This window comes from Pseudophryne corroboree, chromosome 3 (genome assembly GCF_028390025.1).
Source record: "Pseudophryne corroboree isolate aPseCor3 chromosome 3, aPseCor3.hap2, whole genome shotgun sequence".
NCBI classification, from domain to species: Eukaryota; Metazoa; Chordata; class Amphibia; order Anura; family Myobatrachidae; genus Pseudophryne; species Pseudophryne corroboree.
In genome coordinates, this window is record NC_086446.1 from 773512621 (window position 1) to 773532978 (window position 20358).

At 46.7% G+C, this 20358-nt stretch overlaps 1 protein-coding gene across 1 annotated transcript in view; it reads right to left on the reverse strand.

Annotated features, from left to right (window-relative positions):
- LOC135058256 (transient receptor potential cation channel subfamily V member 5-like) overlaps window positions 1-20358 on the reverse strand; it is a 197631-nt gene that overhangs the window by 50637 nt on the left and 126636 nt on the right. The window contains exon 4 of the mRNA XM_063963788.1: window positions 16861-16983. Within this exon, the coding sequence (XP_063819858.1) occupies window positions 16861-16983 (123 nt within the window). The remainder of the gene's footprint in view (window positions 1-16860; window positions 16984-20358) is intronic.

The following is a 20358-nucleotide window of genomic DNA, read 5'->3' on the forward strand; positions in this document are numbered from 1 at the left end:
ATCACGTACTGTAGGACAATATCTTATACAGTTCCAGATCCTGGCATCCGAACTGGCATGGAACGACGAGGCCCTGTATGCTGCATTCTGGCATGGTTTATCCGAGCGTATTAAAGATGAGTTAGCTACCAGAGACTTACCCTCCAAGTTAGATGAGCTAATCTCACTTTGTACGAAAGTTGACTTGCGTTTCAGAGAGAGAGCAACTGAGCGTGGAAGATCATCTGCTCCAAAATCTTCTACTCCTCCTCCTCGCCAACTGTCACCAACTACAGATGAACCCATGCAAATTGGCCGTTCCCGTTTAACTCCTGCTGAGCGCCGAAGACGCCCCTCCGAGTTTCTCTGTCTGTATTGTGCAGCTCCGTCTCACACCATTAATGCCTGTCCCAAACGTCCGGGAAACTCCAAATCCTAGCTCGCCAAGGAGAGGGCCGGCTAGGAGTAATGATCTCCTCTCCATCTCCTCAAGATTGTAACCTCCCAGTCTCGCTTCAAGTTGCTCAACGTTATCAGAACGTCATTGCCCTCCTGGATTCCGGAGCAGCTGGGAACTTTATTACTGAAGCCTATGTTAAACGGTGGTCCCTACCCACCGAGAGACTTCCTTCGTCCTTTTCCTTAACTGCTGTGGATGGCAGTAAAATTTTTGATACAGTTATTTCTCTAAGGACTCTACCAGTTCGTCTGAGAGTGGGAGTTCTTCATTCCGAACTTATTTCATTTTTAGTGATTCCAAGAGCCACACATCCTGTGGTCCTGGGCCTTCCATGGCTCCGTCTTCACAATCCTACAATTGATTGGACGACTACGCAAATCCTGGCATGGGGTTCCTCCTGTACTAAGACATGTTTGTTTAAAGTGTTGCCTGTCTGTTCTTCCTCCCCCAGGTCGTCTGATGTTCCACCTCCTCCATATCAAGATTTCACGGATGTGTTCAGTAAAGCTTCTGCTGATATCCTTCCTCCTCATAGAGAATGGGACTGCCCGATTGATCTCGTTCCAGGGAAGGTTCCACCTCGAGGCCGAACTTATCCGTTGTCTCTCCCCGAGACACATTCTATGGAGGAATACATTAAAGAGAACCTAGCAAAGGGGTTCATTCGACCTTCTTCTTCTCCAGCCGGCGCAGGCTTCTTTTTTGTAAAGAAGAAAGATGGTGGTCTGCGGCCGTGCATCGACTACAGAGGTTTGAACGACATTACCATCAAGAACCGCTATCCTTTACCCCTGATTACTGAGCTCTTTGACAGAGTTAGCGGAGCTACCATCTTTACAAAGCTGGACCTGAGAGGTGCATACAATCTCATCCGTATCCGTGAGGGTGACGAGTGGAAGACCGCATTTAACACCCGTGACGGACATTATGAGTACCTCGTCATGCCCTTCGGATTGAGCAATGCTCCAGCTGTCTTCCAGCATTTCGTCAATGAGATCTTCAGAGACATTCTATACCGTCATGTCGTGGTCTATCTAGATGATATCCTCATTTTTGCCAACGATTTAGAGGAACATCGTTTCTGGGTAAAGGAGGTTCTGTCCCGTCTCCGTGTCAATCATCTCTACTGCAAATTAGAGAAATGCGTCTTTGAAGTCAAGTCCATTCCGTTTCTAGGGTACATTGTGTCCGGTTCCGGACTAGAGATGGATCCTGAGAAACTACAAGCAATCCAGAATTGGCCGGTACCCTTAACCCTCAAAGGGGTCCAGAGGTTCTTAGGGTTCGCCAATTATTACCGAAAGTTTATACGAGACTTTTCCACCATTGTGGCGCCTATTACTGCTTTCACCAAGAAGGGTGCTAACCCGTCCAAGTGGTCTGAAGAAGCCATGCAAGCTTTTCATCTTTTAAAACAGAGGTTCATCTCTGCACCTGTCCTGAAACAGCCTGACATCGACTCTCCTTTCATCTTAGAGGTGGATGCCTCCTCCGTTGGAGTAGGAGCGGTGTTATCTCAGAGGGCTAAAGATGGTCATTTACATCCTTGCAGTTTCTTCTCACGGAAGTTCTCCCCAGCGGAGCGCAACTATGCCATTGGCGACCAGGAGTTGCTAGCCATCAAGCTCGCTCTAGAGGAGTGGAGATATTTGTTGGAGGGAGCTTCTCATTCAATCACCATCCTTACAGACCACAAGAACCTTCTATATCTAAAAGGCGCACAATGTCTCAACCCTCGTCAGGCCAGATGGGCACTTTTCTTTTCCAGGTTCGACTTTAAACTCCAGTTCTGTCCGGGCTCTCAGAATCGCAAGGCCGATGCCCTTTCCCGCTCATGGGAGCAAGAAAATGAGTCAGAGTCTTCAGACAAGCATCCTATTATAAATCCGTTGGCATTCTCCACGGTAGGGATGGACTCTACGCCCCCATCAGGGAAAAGTTTTGTGAAGCCGACACTAAGGAAGAAGCTCATGCATTGGGCCCATGCTTCCCGTTTTGCCGGACATACAGGTATCCAAAAAACCCTGGAGTTTATCTCTAGGTCCTATTGGTGGCCAACTCTGAAAAAGGACGTTTTGGAGTTTATTGCATCTTGCCCAAAGTGTGCTCAACATAAAGTATCCCGCCAGTCGCCTGCGGGGCAACTGGTTCCACTATCTGTTCCCCGTCGACCATGGACCCATTTGTCGATGGATTTTATTACAGATTTGCCCATGTGCAACAAGTTCAATACCATCTGGGTGGTAGTTGACCGGTTCACCAAGATGGCACACTTCATTCCTCTCACCGGTCTTCCGTCAGCTTCCAAGTTGGCTCAAGTATTCATACAAGAGATCTTCCGACTCCACGGTCTTCCAGAAGAAATTATCTCAGATCGAGGAGTTCAATTCACAGCCAAATTCTGGCGAAGTTTATGTCAAGTCCTCCAAGTCAAGTTAAAGTTTTCCACGGCTTACCATCCTCAGACCAATGGTCAAACTGAGAGGGTGAATCAGGACTTGGAGGCCTTCCTCCGCATCTATGTGTCCTCCTCTCAAGATGACTGGGTTCAATTACTTCCCTGGGCCGAGTTCTGTCATAACAACCAGTATCATTCTTCATCTTCTTCAACACCATTCTTCACCAACTTTGGATTCCACCCTAAAGTCCCTGAGTTCCAACCGCTTCCAGCAACTTCTGTTCCCGCAGTGGATATCACCTTGCATCAGTTTGCCAATATCTGGAAGAGCGTACGATCAGCTCTGTTCAAGGCATCGTTCAGGTACAAGAAGTTTGCGGATAAGAAGCGTCGAGCAGTTCCTGCTCTCAAGGTGGGTGATCGGGTATGGTTATCCACGAAGAATTTGAGGTTAAGAGTTCCCAGTATGAAGTTTGCACCTCGCTACATCGGTCCTTTCAAAATTGATCAAGTCATCAATCCTGTTGCTTACAGACTCCAGTTACCTCCCTTCTTAAAAATACCCAGGACATTCCATGTTTCCCTGTTGAAACCGCTAATCTTGAATCGGTTTCATTCCTCACTTCCACCAACTCCGAAAGTCCAAACTCAACGAGGCGTTGAGTATGAAGTGGCCAAGATCCTGGACTCACGTCACCGTTACGGTCAACTTCAGTATCTCATTGACTGGAAGGGCTATGGTCCTGAAGAACGCTCTTGGACCAATGCCTCTGACGTCCATGCTCCTGCCTTGGTCCGAAATTTCCACGCAAAGTTTCCTTTAAAGCCTAAGAAGTGTCCTGGGGCCACTCCTAAAGGGGGGGGTGCTGTCACGATCCGGGTATCTGGACGCCATTACTTACCCTTCAGATGCCTCCTAAGGCGGGCTCAGCGTTCCAGGACCGGATTCCGCTGTTCCTGAGTTTCCACATACAGAGTGGTCTTTTCATCAGCCGCGGCCTCCGCTGTGCCCGCGTGGTTAAATGTGCATCTATCAGCCTGGCGTCTCCTGTCTCCGGTGGCCGGCGCCGCCATTACTGTTTCCCAGACCACATGGATTACAAACCAAACTTCCCTCCAAGTGTCTGCATGGGCGCAGCCATCTTGGATTCTGTCATCTGATCATTTCCACCAATCTGCTGTCTGTGTTGTTGATTTGCATAATTGCCTAGCCAACCCCTTCCTTGCTGCAGGTATAAGTAAGCTGTACCTGAGCAAGGAAGACGTCAGTGCTTTGGTTGTCAAACCTAGTTCCTGTTTGTCTCTCTTCTATGATTGTCTTCCAGGTTCCAGCTCCTGTCTCAAGACTTCCACCATAGAGACCCGCACCAGCATTCCACCTGCGGTGTAGCCTGACTCTCCAATCCATTGTGGATTCATCTGTTTCCAGCTACAACACTACCTGCTTCCAGCCTCAGCTTCCAGCAGAGTACAGCTTCCCTTAAAGGGCCGGTGTCCTTTCTACACTTTACCACTCTCCACCGGAATTATTATTTCTCCGCTCTCAAGTTCTACATTTCAGTTCACATTTCATCGCTCCCAAAGTTCATTTATTATTTAACTGGTTCCAGCCAGTATCCACTCCGTGCTAACAACAGTCTGGTTCCAGCCAGTATCCACAGCAGCTGTTTTACCTTCAGCAACCCAGCTCTTCCTGGAACACCAGCTGGTATAATCCTGGGTTATCTCCATTGCTACAGCCGGGCCTGGTAAGGACTTTCCATCTAGAAGATCATAAGAACTATCTCACACTACCAGTGCCCTGTGGCTCCTGCCATGCTGTAGTACTCAGGAACTGTATTTATTCTTTGCTGACTTTTACGTTTTCTTTTATTGCTGCTGTGATGCGGAGTTGTCATAATAAACATCATTGACTTTTATCTAAGTTGTCGTGGTCACGCCTTCGGGCAGTTATTATTCATGTTACTTACATGTCCAGGGGTCTGATACAACCTCCCAGGTTCCGGTACATCTCAGCCCCTACAACTGAGGCTGCCTCCCGTCAGCTCAGGCCCTCAGTTGTGACATTCTGGTTATAGTCAGCCAAATAATATTCTTAAACTGGAATTTCTAATATATTCATGATACATAAAACCACCATAGACATATGTATTTCCCCTCCTCAGATACACTTCAGTACTGTGGAGGCACAGTAATAAGCTCTTGCTGCAGGTGCCATGGATACTTTATAAATGCATGTGGTAATTTTGATTACATGCCAGTTGGCATATAATTATCACATGCCATTAAAAATGTGATTGATGAACATTGTCCCAAGGAGAGTGCTACAATTGTTGTGTACCTGGGGAAGAAACGGCACCAGGATTCACTATGAGAAGAAGTCAAGTTAGCAGAGGCAGTGTTATGCTTTGGGCAATGTTCTGCTGGGAAACCTTGTGTCCAGGCTTTCGTGTGGATGTTACTTTGACACGTATCACCTACCTAAACATTGTTGAAGACCAAGTACCCCCCTTCATGGCATCGGTATTCCCTGATGATAGTGGCCTGTTACTAGCAGGATAATGCGCCCTGCCACACTGCAAACATTATTCAGGAATGGTGTGAGGAACATGACAAGGATATCAAGGTGTTGACTCGGCCGCAAAATTGCCCAGATCTCAGTCCAATTGAGCACTTGTGGGATGTACTGAAAAAACAAGTCCGAGTCGTGGAGGCCCCACCTCACAACTTAGATGACTTAAAGGAACTACTGCTAACATCTTGGTGCCAGATCCCACAGGACACCTTTTGAGGTCTTGTGGAGTCCATGCCTCAACGAATCAGAGCTGTTTTGGAGGCACAAAGGGGAACTACATGAAATTAGTCAGGGAATACTTTTAGAAATGTAAAATGTGGCCAAATGTTTTTGAAGAAAAACCTAAAGAGGTGAGTTATGGGGACTGCACCGCTGTCGCACTATACAGACCATGCAAAGTTGGGTATAGAGACCTACAAATCATAAAGACATAGAGCTTGCATGCCCTGAGCATATAGCAGGACCTCAATGTTGGCAACTAACACTTCAAAGTTGCAAATTCTCAGCAGGTTATTCTATAGAATTCCGCTGTCATATCTCAGCCCAGTTGTGTAAGGAGAGTGGTGTGGCCGGTGCTGCTGCACAAAGTCCGATGCATTGGGGCCCAATCCCTCAATCCTTGGAATACACCCCTTTGGAGTGGACTGAAGAGTAGGAGATTGTAGGCATTGCCACTGTAGATAGTGGCATGCCTACCAATGAAATCCTACATGCCATCTCTGGTAATCTGTTATACAAATTATTCCTTTCCAAATGATAAATATTAACAACCAAACTAATTATATAATTTTCATTACTGATATTGTGGGTAATGCTCCTGAGTTGGTTTCAGAGGAGCATGTGGCACCAACAGCCTGCAGTGACACAAATGCTAAGATCTGAAGCAATACTTCAAGAAATTAGAGCAGGAACCATACGAAATGTCACATTGTTTGGAAGAAAGTGCTAACTAGAGCCCACTTAACACCAGGAGGTGGCCAATATGCTCTAGCAGCAAGGAATAAACATGTGAGAAAAAGGCTTGTGGGAAGTATCTGCTCTTCACCAAGGATTGAGGGAGATTCTGTCCAGGGTTGGCATCACCTGGACCTCCAACAACATCACCAGTTGGAGAGGCCACCACTGCAATTCCCCAGGGTTCGCGTCGATATAGCAGGCGGTCTGGAACAGAATCAGCTCAGCCTGCTGGGAAGCAGACCAAAAAATAAATAAATAAATAAAAGGGAATTCTGTGATCTCTTACCCCAGACTGACTTTGTCAGCTGCCCCCATATCCCTGACCACAATATGCAGTTTGATCAAAACTATTAAAAAAAATAAAAAATCTGCAGATTTTTATTTATAAATGATACGCTTCTGTGTCGGACTTATGAGTATACTGGCTTTATTCTGGCATCTTACGGTGGGTACACACTGGGCGATATATCGGCCGTTCTATTGAATGGCCGATATAGTGCGGGTCCGTCGGCCAGTGTGTACAGGCGATATGTCTGTGAACTCCGTCATTCACAGACATATCGCATCGCCCCCACAGCACAACCGACGGCCAATATATCTACCGATATACTGGCGCATCCCTGTGTGTGAACGTGTACACATGCTGTGGCGGCCGGTGGTGATTGACAGCTGAACAGGGCGGGCGTGTACGCCAGTCCCCGACGGATCGGGCAGTGTGTATGTACAGCACACTGCCCAATCCGTCCATAGGTATATCTGCCGATCAATTGATCGGCAGATATATCTATCAGTGTGTACCAAGCTTTAGACACATAGGGGTATATTTACTAAAAATCGTATTTTCCCGTTTGAGGTCAAAGTTCAATCACGAATGACATCGAAAGTGTAAATATGCAACTTTTTGAATTTAGTACGACTAATTTACTAAGCTGCCGTATTCTGCATTTTCGGTTTTACCGATGTCGATGTCATTCGTTTTTTTAGGCAGTGTTTTACGTGAGTGACTTGTAAAATACTGCCGACTTTAATACAATGAATCTCGGCCGGATCTGAGAGATCCGTGCTGGGCTTCATTGTGCACCTTTATTTAAAAAAAAACAGTGTTAAAATAAAAAAAAAAATTGCGTGGGGTCCTCCCTCCTAAGCAAAACCAGCCTTGGGCTCTTTGAGACGATCCTGGTTGCAAAAATATGGGGGGAAAAATGATAGAGGTTCCCCCATATTTAAACAACCAGCACCGGGCTCTGCGCCTGGTCCTGGTTCCAAAAATACGGGGGACAAAAAGCGTAGGGGTCCCGTGTATTTCTGAAACCAGCACCGGGCTCCACTAGCCAGATACATAATGCCACAGCCGGGGGACACTTTTATATAGCTCCCGGCGGCCCTGGCATTACATAACCAACTAGTCACCCCTGGCCGGGGTACCCTGGAGGAGTGGGGACCCCTTCAATCAAGGGGTCCCCCCCCTCCAGCCACCCAAGGACCAGGGGTGAAGCCCGAGGCTGTCCCCCCCATCCAAGGGCTGCGGATGGGAGGCTGATAGCCGTTGTGTAAAAAAATGACTATTGTTTTTAGTAGCAGTACTACAAGTCCCAGCAAGCCTCCCCCGCAAGCTGGTACTTGAAGAACCACAAGTACCAGCATGCGGAGGAAAACCGGGCCCGCTGGTACCTGTAGTACTACTACTAAAAAAATACCCCAATAAAAACATAAGACACACACCTTGAAAGTATAACTTTAATGCATACATACACACCTCCATATACACATACTTACCTTATGTTCACACGAGGGTCGGTCCTCTTCTCCATGTAGAATCCATGGTGTACCTGTGGGAAAAATTATACTCACAAAATCCAGGGTAGAAGGCTCCTCTTGTAATCCATTTGTAATCCACGTATTTGTCAAAATATAAAAACGGATACCCGACCTCGCACTGAAAGGGGCCCCATGTTTTCACATGGGACCCCTTTCCCCGAATGCCAGGAACCCCCCTCTGACTTAAGTCTAAGAGGGTTCCATCAGCCAATCAGGGAGCGCCACGTTGTGGCACCCTCCTGATTGGCTGTGTGCTCCTGTACTGTATGACAGGCGGCACACGGCAGTGTTACAATGTAGCGCCTATGCGCTCCATTGTAACCAATGGTGGGAACTTTGTGGTCAGCGGTGAGGTTACTTTCGGTCAACCGCTGACCACAAAGTTCCCACCATTGGTTATAATGGAGCGCATAGGCGCTACATTGTAACACTGCCGTGTGCCACCTGTCATACAGTACAGGAGCACACAGCCAATCAGGAGGGTGCCACAACGTGGCGCTCCCTGATTGGCTGATGGAACCCTCTTAGACTTAAGTCAGAGGGGGTTCCTGGCATTCGGGGAAAGGGGTCCCATGTGAAAACATGGGGCCCCTTTCAGTGCGAGGTCGGGTATCCGTTTTTTTATTTTGACAAGTACGTGGATTACAAATGGATTACAAGAAGAAGAGCCTTCTACACTGGATTTAGTGAGTATAATTTTTTCCACAGGTACACCATGGATTCTACATGGAGAAGAGGACCGACCCTCGTGTGAACATAAGGTAAGTATGTGTATATGGAGGTGTGTATGTATGTATTAAAGTTATACTTTCAACGTGTGTGTCTTATGTTTTTATTGGGGTATTTTTTTAGTAGTAGTACTACTACAGGTACCAGCGGGCCTGGTTTTCCTCCGCATGCTGGTACTTATGGTTCTCCAAGTACCAGCTTGCGGGGGAGGCTTGCTGGGACTTGTAGTACTGCTACTAAAAACAATATTCATTTTTTTACACAATGGCTATCAGCCTCCCATCCGCAGCCCTTGGATGGGGGGGACAGCCTCGGGCTTCACCCCTGGTCCTTGGGTGGCTGGAGGGGGGGGACCCCTTGATTGAAGGGGTCCCCACTCCTCCAGGGTACCCCGGCCAGGGGTGACTAGTTGGTTATGTAATGCCAGGGCCGCCGGGAGCTATATAAAAGTGTCCCCCGGCTGTGGCATTATGTATCTGGCTAGTGGAGCCCGGTGCTGGTTTCAGAAATACGGGGGACCCCTACGCTTTTTGTCCCCTGTATTTTTGGAACCAGGACCAGGCGCAGAGCCCGGTGCTGGTTGTTTAAATATGGGGGAACCTCTATCATTTTCCCCCCATATTTTTGCAACCAGGACCGGCTCAAAGAGCCCGAGGCTGGTTTTGCTTAGGAGGGGGGACCCCACGCAATTTTTTTACAAAAAAACACACTTTCCCATCCCCTTCCCACTGATAAACATGCACAGATCTCATGGATCCCTGCATGCCTATCCAAACACGGGATAAAAAAGCAGGTCTGTTTTTTTTTAGCACTTTTTCACGAATTGTATTTCTGCACGGCAGTGTTTGGCTATTGTCGGCAGTGTTTGTGATTTGCACTTTTTAGTAAATTACCGATTTCTAGCAAATTGCAGGCGTATTTGACCGATTGTGTATTGATTCGTGATTTTTTCCTAAGACTTCCAAAATATTACGAATGCCCTCATCACTGCCGAGATTTTTGCTTAGTAAGTTACCGAAATTACACTTTGAAGAAAAAACGGCATCTCGGTCAAAATCGGGACCTTAGTAAATATACCCCATACTGTATATTTATTTACAACTATTTACATGCTCTTATTTTTTGCATTGTGGCAGCGTGAGATCCCTTTGTTTGGGTAACAATAACATTGTTATCTTTATTTAAAAATTACAAACAAACATTACAAATCTGTGTCGGGAATATGAATATTTTCTCTTTTACATTATTAAACTCAACAATGATTTTACACAACAAATATATTACATATTTGAGTTAGGGGTGTTTTTAAGTTATGATCCAGAATTGTCCTGTTTATGCTGATAATATTGCATAGTTACCTACCTTTAAAGTCTTCTCTACTTGTAGCTATAGTGTGTTTATGTATTTTTGTGTCTTTCATATTACCAGTATGTTGGGGTGAATACTTTCAAAAGAAGATATATACAGCAGGAATCAGTATGTGGACACAGGGCCATCTTAACTACCCTATCGGTGGGGGTATGGGTCGTTGGGTTGACACAACTTAGGTCGACAGTCATTAGGTCGACCACTATTGGTCGACATGCATTAGGTCGACATGTACTAGGTCGACAAGTCAAAAGGTCGACATGAGTTTTTTTTTTACTTTTTTTGGTGTCGTTTTCTTCGTAAAGTGAAGGGGAACCCCAATTAGTGCACCGTGTCCCCTCGCATGGCTCGCGCTTCGGGCAAGGTATCTCGCTCCGCTACCGCTGCGCTTGGCACAGGTTACTATTCCCAATCGTAGACAACATGGACTGTAAAGTATGAAAAAGTCCAAAAATTTCAAAAAAGTGAAAAACTCAAGTTGACCTTTTGAACTGTCTAGTACATGTCGGCCTAATGACCATGTCGACCTAGTGACCCTGTCGGCCTAATGCATGTCGACCAATAGTGGTCGACCTAATGACTGTCGACCTAAGTGGTGTCGACCTAATGACTGTATCCAGGCGAGGGGGCAGGGGCAAATGCAGGATTTGTAGGGAGGGGGTTTCCAGATATGCAATAGAGACATGGAGAGAGTGAGATATGAGCAGTAGAAGGAGACTGCTGGGAAGAAGAGCTTACACTCAGAGCTGAGAGGTACAGCTGAGAACAGTTACCCGGAAGTATCTGGGAGGAGGCCATGTTGTTTCGCCGACTAGGCACCCCAGGATGTACAGGTTCGGGTGGGCTCCTGGGCCGTCATACATCTATAGGTAGCGGTCCAGGCTATACCCTCTGCCCAGCAAATCCTACACGGCTGGGGGGGGGCCCATTGCAGTACTGTGTGAGGGTAGAAGGAGCCTGCTCGTCTGCAGGTGGTGGTGTTTTGGGCCTGGTGCTGCTGTGATTTCCCAGGTTTGGGGGGATGGGGCTGGATACTAACGGCGGTGATTTTTGTGGTGGGGGGGCGGTGTTATTGGTAGGCAGCTGTGATGTACATGGAGGAGGGGTGTTTGGTGGGCCTTTGGTGCTATCAGTGGTGGCTGTGATGTAGGAGGTGGGGGTCTTTGGAGGGGGGGGTGTACTATTGGTGGCTGCTGTCCAGGAAGGGGGAGGGATGTATTGGCCATGGGCCCTTACAATTCTGAGGGTCTTACAATCCTGGGGCCCCCTTGGGCATCTGCCCATTGAATCCAATAGAATAGATGGCCCTGTGTGGACACATGCAGACGTGAGATTTAATACCTTCCCAATGTGCATTGTTTAGCTAAATTGCATGCAGACGTAACACAGGTGGTTTGCAATCATTACACCACTGATTGCTGTTCTTACCACTGCAGATATCCTTTGGCTCATGCTCTGCATAGCTCAGCGGCTACTCTGGTAAAGTATCTCTGTTGCTAAAAAGCCATCGCGTTTTTGTTCAGTAAGCTTGCAAAATTTACTAACGCCATGCCCGTGACACAGCTCTTCACGCCCTCTATCACAAATACTGAGCGCATAAATATATTAGACTGCAGATATTCTATTTAAAATGTCTCAATAACTTCTGTAACAGTCTATTACATACAAATATAAGTTAAACTGTTGGATAATTGTTTATAGACCTTAACCCTAATAATTCATTATTATTTTCTTAGTCAATTTAAAATATTATATATATATATATATATATATATATATATATATACCAGGTATCAGAGACCAAAGAGATCTCAAAAGAGGGCACTCACCAGTCCAATTGACTAAAAGGCTTTTATTATTTCATCACAGTCATCAGTAAGGAGTCGACGTTTCGACCTATAAGGTCTTTCTCAAGACAGTCACCAAAGACATCCAGTCAGCAAGCCTTTTAGTCAATTGGACTGGTGAGTGCCCTCTTTTGAGATCTCTTTGGTCTCTGATACCTGGTATATGTGAAGCCTTCTTTGGGGTTTTTTGAGGAGCACCCCTAATACATGGACTCTTTTGATGTGAGTGCGGACTTCTATAGAAATTATATATATATATATATATATATATATTCTTTTTCTAACTCGGGCTTAATAGTTTAATACTGTACCTTAAATGTATTTATTTCTACATTAGTTTGAGATTCGCTCCTGGGGGGTAATTCAGAGTTGATCGCAGCAGCAAATTTGTTAGCAGTTGGGAAAAACCATGGGGGTCATTCTGAGTTGATCGTAGCTGTGCTAAATTTAGCACAGCTACGATCAGGCACTCAGACATGCGGGGGGACGCCCAGCAAAGGGCTAGTCCGCCCCGCATGTCAGTGCCGCTCCGCTCCCCCCGCAGAAGTGCAAAAGCATCGCACAGCGGCGATGCTTTTGCATTTCAGGAGTACCTCCCGGCCAGCGCTCCCTGCCCCACCTGCAGTGCACATGGGGGGTTATTCCGAGTTGATTGCTAGCTGCCGATTTTCGCAGCGCAGCGATCAGGTAAAAAAAAAAAAACTGCGCATGCGTACGCGCAGCAATGCGCACGCGCGTCGTACGGGTACAAAGCGGATTGTTGCTGAGTGATGGATTTAACATAGAATCCGTTCGCACGGCCGATCGCAAGGAGATTGACAGGAAGAGGGCGTTTATGGGTGTCAACCGACCGTTTTCTGGGAGTGGTTGGGAAAACTCAGGCGTGTCCCGGCGTTTGCAGTAGAGATGAGCGCCTGAAATTTTTCGGGTTTTGTGTTTTGGTTTTGGGTTCGGTTCCGCGGCCGTGTTTTGGGTTCGACCGCGTTTTGGCAAAACCTCACCGAATTTTTTTTGTCGGATTCGGGTGTGTTTTGGATTCGGGTGTTTTTTAAAAAAAAACACTAAAAAACAGCTTAAATCATAGAATTTGGGGGTCATTTTGATCCCATATTATTATTAACCTCAAAAACCATAATTTCCACTCATTTTCAGTCTATTTTGAATACCTCACACCTCACAATATTATTTTTAGTCCTAAAATTTGCACCAAGGTCGCTGGATGACTAAGCTAAGCGACACTAGTGGCCGACACAAACACCTGGCCCATCTAGGAGTGGCACTGCAGTGTCACGCAGGATGTCCCTTCCAAAAAACCCTCCCCAATCAGCACATGACGCAAAGAAAAAAAGAGGCGCAATGAGGTAGCTGACTGTGTGAGTAAGATAAGCGACCCTAGTGGCCGACACAAACACCGGGCCCATTTAGGAGTGGCACTGCAGTGTCACGCAGGATGTCCCTTCCAAAAAACCCTCCCCAATCAGCACATGACGCAAAGAAAAAAAGAGGCGCAATGAGGTAGCTGACTGTGTGAGTAAGATTAGCGACCCTAGTGGCCGACACAAACACCGGGCCCATTTAGGAGTGGCACTGCAGTGTCACGCAGGATGTCCCTTCCAAAAAACCCTCCCCAATCAGCACATGACGCAAAGAAAAAAAGAGGCGCAATGAGGTAGCTGACTGTGTGAGTAAGATTAGCGACCCTAGTGGCCGACACAAACACCGGGCCCATTTAGGAGTGGCACTGCAGTGTCACACAGGATGTCCCTTCCAAAAAACCCTCCCCAATCAGCACATGACGCAAAGAAAAAAAGAGGCGCAATGAGGTAGCTGACTGTGTGAGTAAGATTAGCGACCCTAGTGGCCGACACAAACACCGGGCCCATTTAGGAGTGGCACTGCAGTGTCACGCAGGATGTCCCTTCCAAAAAACCCTCCCCAATCAGCACATGACGCAAAGAAAAAAAGAGGCGCAATGAGGTAGCTGACTGTGTGAGTAAGATTAGCGACCCTAGTGGCCGACACAAACACCGGGCCCATTTAGGAGTGGCACTGCAGTGTCACGCAGGATGTCCCTTCCAAAAAACCCTCTCCAATCAGCACATGACGCAAAGAAAAAAAGAGGCGCAATGAGGTAGCTGACTGTGTGAGTAAGATTTGCGACCCTAGTGGCCGACACAAACACCGGGCCCATTTAGGAGTGGCACTGCAGTGTCACGCAGGATGTCCCTTCCAAAAAACCCTCCCCAATCAGCACATGACGCAAAGAAAAAAAGAGGCGCAATGAGGTAGCTGACTGTGTGAGTAAGATTAGCGACCCTAGTGGCCGACACAAACACCGGGCCCATTTAGGAGTGGCACTGCAGTGTCACGCAGGATGTCCCTTCCAAAAAACCCTCCCCAAACAGCACATGCACTGCCGAGTGCCGACACAGAGGTAGCCACAGCCGTGAACTACCGTACTGTACTGTGTCTGCTGCTAATATAGACTGGTTGATAAAGAGATGTCGTAGTATGTATGTATAAAGAAGAAAGAAAAAAAAACCACGGTTAGGTGGTATACAATTATGGACGGACTGCCGAGTGCCGACACAGAGGTAGCCACAGCCGTGAACTACCGTACTGTACTGTGTCTGCTGCTAATATAGACTGGTTGATAAAGAGATGTCGTAGTATGTATGTATGAAGAAGAAAGAAAAAAAAACCACGGTTAGGTGGTATACAATTATGGACGGACTGCCGAGTGCCGACACAGAGGTAGCCACAGCCGTGAACTACCGTACTGTACTGTGTCTGCTGCTAATATAGACTGGTTGATAAAGAGATGTCGTAGTATGTATGTATAAAGAAGAAAGAAAAAAAAACCACGGTTAGGTGGTATACAATTATGGACGGACTGCCGAGTGCCGACACAGAGGTAGCCACAGCCGTGAACTACCGTACTGTACTGTGTCTGCTGCTAATATAGACTGGTTGATAAAGAGATGTCGTAGTATGTATGTATAAAGAAGAAAGAAAAAAAAACCACGGGTAGGTGGTATACAATTATGGATGGACTGCCGAGTGCCGACACAGAGGTAGCTACAGCCGTGAACTACCGTACTGTGTCTGCTGCGACTGGATGATAAATAATGATATAAAAAATATATATATATCACTACTGCAGCCGGACAGGTATATATATTATATAATGACGGACCTGCTGGACACTGTCTGTCAGCAGAATGAGTTTTTTATAGAATAAAAAAAAAAACACCACACAAGTGAAGTCACACGACGAGTGTTTAACTTTTTCAGGCAATCACAATATAGTATACTACTAACTATACTGGTGGTCAGTGTGGTCAGGTCACTGGTCAGTCACACTGGCAGTGGCACTCCTGCAGCAAAAGTGTGCACTGTTTAATTTTAATATAATATGTACTCCTGGCTCCTGCTATAACCTATAACTGGCACTGCAGTGCTCCCCAGTCTCCCCCACAATTATAAGCTGTGTGAGCTGAGCACAGTCAGATATATAATATATATACATAGATGATGCAGCACACTGGGCTGAGCAGTGCACACAGATATGGTATGTGACTGTCTTGTACTCCTGGCTCCTGCTATAACCTATAACTGGCACTGCAGTGCTCCCCAGTCTCCCCCACAATTATAAGCTGTGTGAGCTGAGCACAGTCAGATATATAATATATACATAGATGATGCAGGCATGCAGCACACTGGGCTGAGCAGTGCACACAGATATGGTATGTGACTGAGTCACTGTGTGTACCGTTTTTTTCAGGCAGAGAACGGATATATTAAATAAAACAACTGCACTGCTGGTGGTCACTGTGGTCAGTCACTAAACTCTGCACTCTCTTCTACAGTATCAGCCTCAGGTCAATCTCTCTCTCTCTCTCCTAATCTAAATGGAGAGGACGCCAGCCACGTCCTCTCCCTATCAATCTCAATGCACGTGTGAAAATGGCGGCGACGCGCGGCTCCTTATATAGAATCCGAGTCTCGCGAGAATCCGACAGCGTCATGATGACGTTCGGGCGCGCTCGGGTTAACCGAGCAAGGCGGGAAGATCCGAGTCGCTCGGACCCGTGAAAAAAAACATGAAGTTCGTGCGGGTTCGGATTCAGAGAAACCGAACCCGCTCATCTCTAGTTTGCAGGGCAGGTGTCTGACTTCAATTCCGGGACCAAAATCACTGAAGTGATCGCAAGGGCTGAGTAAGTCCAGAGCTACTCAGAATCTGCACAAAATGTTTTTGCAGAGCTCCGCTGCAAAGGCGTTCACACACTTGCAAAGCGAAAATACACTCCCCCGTGGGCGGCGACTATGCGTTTGAACGGCTGCTAAAAGTAGCTAGCGAGCGATCAACCTGGAATGACCCCTATGGTTTTGCCCAACTGCTAACAAATTTGCTGCTACGATCAACTCTGAATTATCCTCCTGGAGCGGATCATCTTCCTCTAAAGAATGAAGATGGTGGGTTTCCTTTCCATGTGACCTTTTGTAAAGTAAGACCTTAAATTGACACTCCATCCAACAAGTAAATGATATATGCTTAAATGCATCTGTTCTCGATCAAATCAATAGAACAACTATACTGTATAGGCTGCCCCCAAAACTGTACCCCTCCAGGCACATGCTTAGTTTACATACATAGAATATGCTGACCCTGTTATTCGTTAAGCAGTCATTAATATGACAATGGTGAATGCATTTTATTACCCACCTTGGTAGAGCTCAGACGTCATTGGCAGATTAAGGAGTTCCGGAGCATCTTCCAGCAGTACTTTCACCGACTCCAGATTATCGTGCAGCACGGCCAGATGCAGCGCAGTCTCACCGACAGCTCCTGGTGATAAGTTTATCATTGTGAGACATCAGGTAGTTTGAGTTATGGAGTGATAAGAACACAATCGAGCAGGTTTTATAAATGCTGAGAACTAGACATTCCTGTCAACAGACTTTGTATAATTCTGGCCGCCTACCCAATGGTTTAAATATACAGACCAGGTTAATTCAGGTAACTGAAATGCAGGAGTGTCTCATATCTGAGGGTGTCATGTGGCTCTTTACAGTCAGGATAGAATCAGTTCTTTCTCAATCTTCTTCAGTAGGAATATCAAACAGTGGAGAACCAGTGGCGGATCATGCAGGGGTGTGGGGAGAAGGCACACAGGACTCCCCACGTCGTTTCCATCTTTCTATCTTTTTTTAAGGAGAGCACAATACTTTATAGAGACAGCGGCGGGCACTAGGACCTGCTACCAAGCCTGGCCTCAAGTATCCTTGGGATGCCGGCTAGCAAAATCCTGGAAGTGGCAACCCAGTGATTAAAATCCTGACACTACTACTAAATAAAGGGCATATTCATCATGAAAAAATTGTGCAATGAGAATTGTTAGTTTTCAATTCTCATTGTATTCTCTCACAATTTTTCAGTATGCATCATGACTCCATGAGAAAATGATTATTTCCGAAAAACTGGTCTTTTTGAGAAGACAGTTTTTCGGAAAGTGATAACTTTCCCTTCTGGTTGACCAACCCACCCACCCGGCACAGACTGCATCTTAGTACCAGAGCTACCTGGCTGCAGAGCGGATCACCATGGCGGGCGACCCAAGCTGCCGTTAATTGCTGGAGCAGCCTGGCTGCACAACAGATCCCCGTAGTCCCCCCCCCCCCATACAGTCACCACAGCGTCCCCCTCCGCCCCCCCACACACATATTGTACTGATGTATCCCTCCTTTAGGCGGCCTGCTGATCGCCGGGGCAGCCCTGCACAATACATACTTACAGCCGCGGTCCCCCCTGCATCGTACTGCCGGGGCTGTCTGGCTACAGTCACTGCAGCGGCACCCCCCTGCCCCCTGGGCTGCTCCTAATTGCTGGGACAATTAAGGGATCGCTATGTAAATGGCAGTTTGTGAAGAGATTAGGATACGGTCGTTAGGTCGACACAGCTTAGGTCGACAGTCATTAGGTCGACCACTGAAGGTCGACATGCATTAGGTCAACATGGTCAATAGGTCGACATGGTCATTAGGTCGACATGTACTAGGTCGACGGGTCAAAATGTCGACATGAGTTTTTTTTTTTTAATCTTCTTTTTTGGATTTTTTCATACTTAACGATCCACGTGGACTACGATTGGAACGGTAACCTGTGGCGAGCGAAGCGGTAGCAGAGCGAGGCACCTTGCCCGAAGCATGGCGAGCGAACACGGTGCACTAATTGGGGTTCCCCTTCACCTTACGAAGAAAACAACGCCCAAAAAAGTTTAAAAAAACATGTCGACCTTTTGACCTAGTACATGTTGACCTAATGGCCATGTTGACCTATTGTCCCTGTCGACCTAACGCATGTCGACCTTCCATTGTCGACCTAATTACTGTTGACCTAAGTTGTGTCTACCCAACGACCCATACCCGAAGAGATTTGGGGACTGTTCGCTATCCCAGGAGGGCGAACAGTTTCATAGTCAAACTCTGAAAAGAAAGCATTTTTGGAGTTTGATGAATGTCACAATTTCTACATCCTATGGGGAGTGTAAAAAGTGTGACATTTTAATAGAGCTGTGCACCTGGCTATTTTTTGGGTTTTGTTTTGTCTTTGTGTTTTGGGTTTGGATTGGTTTTGCCAAAACAGCCCTTGGGGTATATTTACTAAGATTCGTATTTGTAGGGATTTGGTGGGAGATTAAACACGATTGACATCGGTTTTGCTATTTTGCAACTTTTTTTTTTTTTCTTACATATCATTTACTAAGCTGTCGCATTCTGCATTTTAGTTTTTTTCAAAAGAGTGACCCCAATTAACTTGGCGGTTAACTGCAGACCGCGAAGTTCCCATCATTGGTTATAATGGAGCGCCGCTACGCTACATTGTAACCAATGCGCTCCTCATGATTGACAGTGCAGGAGCGCACAGCCAATCAGGAGAGTGCCATGACGTGGCGCTCCCTGATTGGCTGGCAGGACCTTCACTGACAGCAGTCACGGGGGTCCCGCCAGTCGGGGAAAGGGGCTCCATGTGTAAACATGGGACCCCTTTCAGTGAGTAGTTCGGGTTATTCGTTTTATTATTTTCAACAAGTACGTGGATTACAAAGATAAAGAATAGGACAGATCTACACAGGATTGTTTGTAAGTATACATTTTATTTACAGGTACCCCGTGGATTCTACTGGACAAGAGGACCGAGGGGGTCCGTGTCAACATAGGTAAGTATGTATGTGTGTAAGTATGCATGTATGTAAATTAAAGTTGTACTGTCACGGTGTGTGTGTATTGTTTTTTGGGGGTATTTTTTTGTAGTAGAACTACAGGTACCAGCGGGCCCGTTATTTCCCGCATGCTGGTACGTGTGGTTCTCCAAGTACCAGCTTGCTTGGAGGCTTGCTGGGACTTGCAGTTCTTCTACAAAAAACAATATTCTTTATTTTGACACTATGGCTATCAGCCTCCCATCCACCGACCACGGATGGGGGGGACAGCCTCGGGCTTCACCCCTGGCCCTTGGGTGGCTGGAGGGGGGGACCCCTTGATTTAAGGGGTTCCCACTCCTCCAGGGTACCCCAGCCAGGGGTGACTAGTTGGGGGGGGGTAATGCCACGGCCGCAGGGACCTATATAAAAGTGTCCCCCGGCTGTGGCATTATCTCTCTGGCTAGTGGAGCCCAGTGCTGGTGTTAAAAATACGGGGGACTACAACGTTTTTTGTCCCCCGTATTTTTTGCACCAGGACCAGGTGCAGAGCCCGGTGCTGGTTGATGAAATATGGGGGGACCCCAGTCATTTTTTCCCTTGTATTCTTTCAACCAGGACCGGCTCAAAGAGCCCGAGGCTGGTTATGCTTAGGAGGGGGGACCCCACGCAATTTTGGGGGGGATTTTCAACCCCCAATCTCACTGATCCGTGCATGCCTATCAGAATACGGATAAAAAAAAGCAGATCTATTTGAAAACTGCTTTTTTTTTTTACGAATTGTAACATTTACCGGCAGTGTTTGGCTATTGCCGGCAGTGATTGTGAATACAAATTGTTAGTAAATTACCGAGTTGTATAAAATAACAGGCGTGTTTGACTGATGGTGTATTCATTCGTATTTTTTTTCTCTGCCCTCAAAAAAATACGAATGCCCTCATCACTGCCGAGATTTGAGTTTAGTAAATTGCCGAGATGACACTTTGAAAAAAAAAAACACAAAATCGGGAGCTTAGTAAATA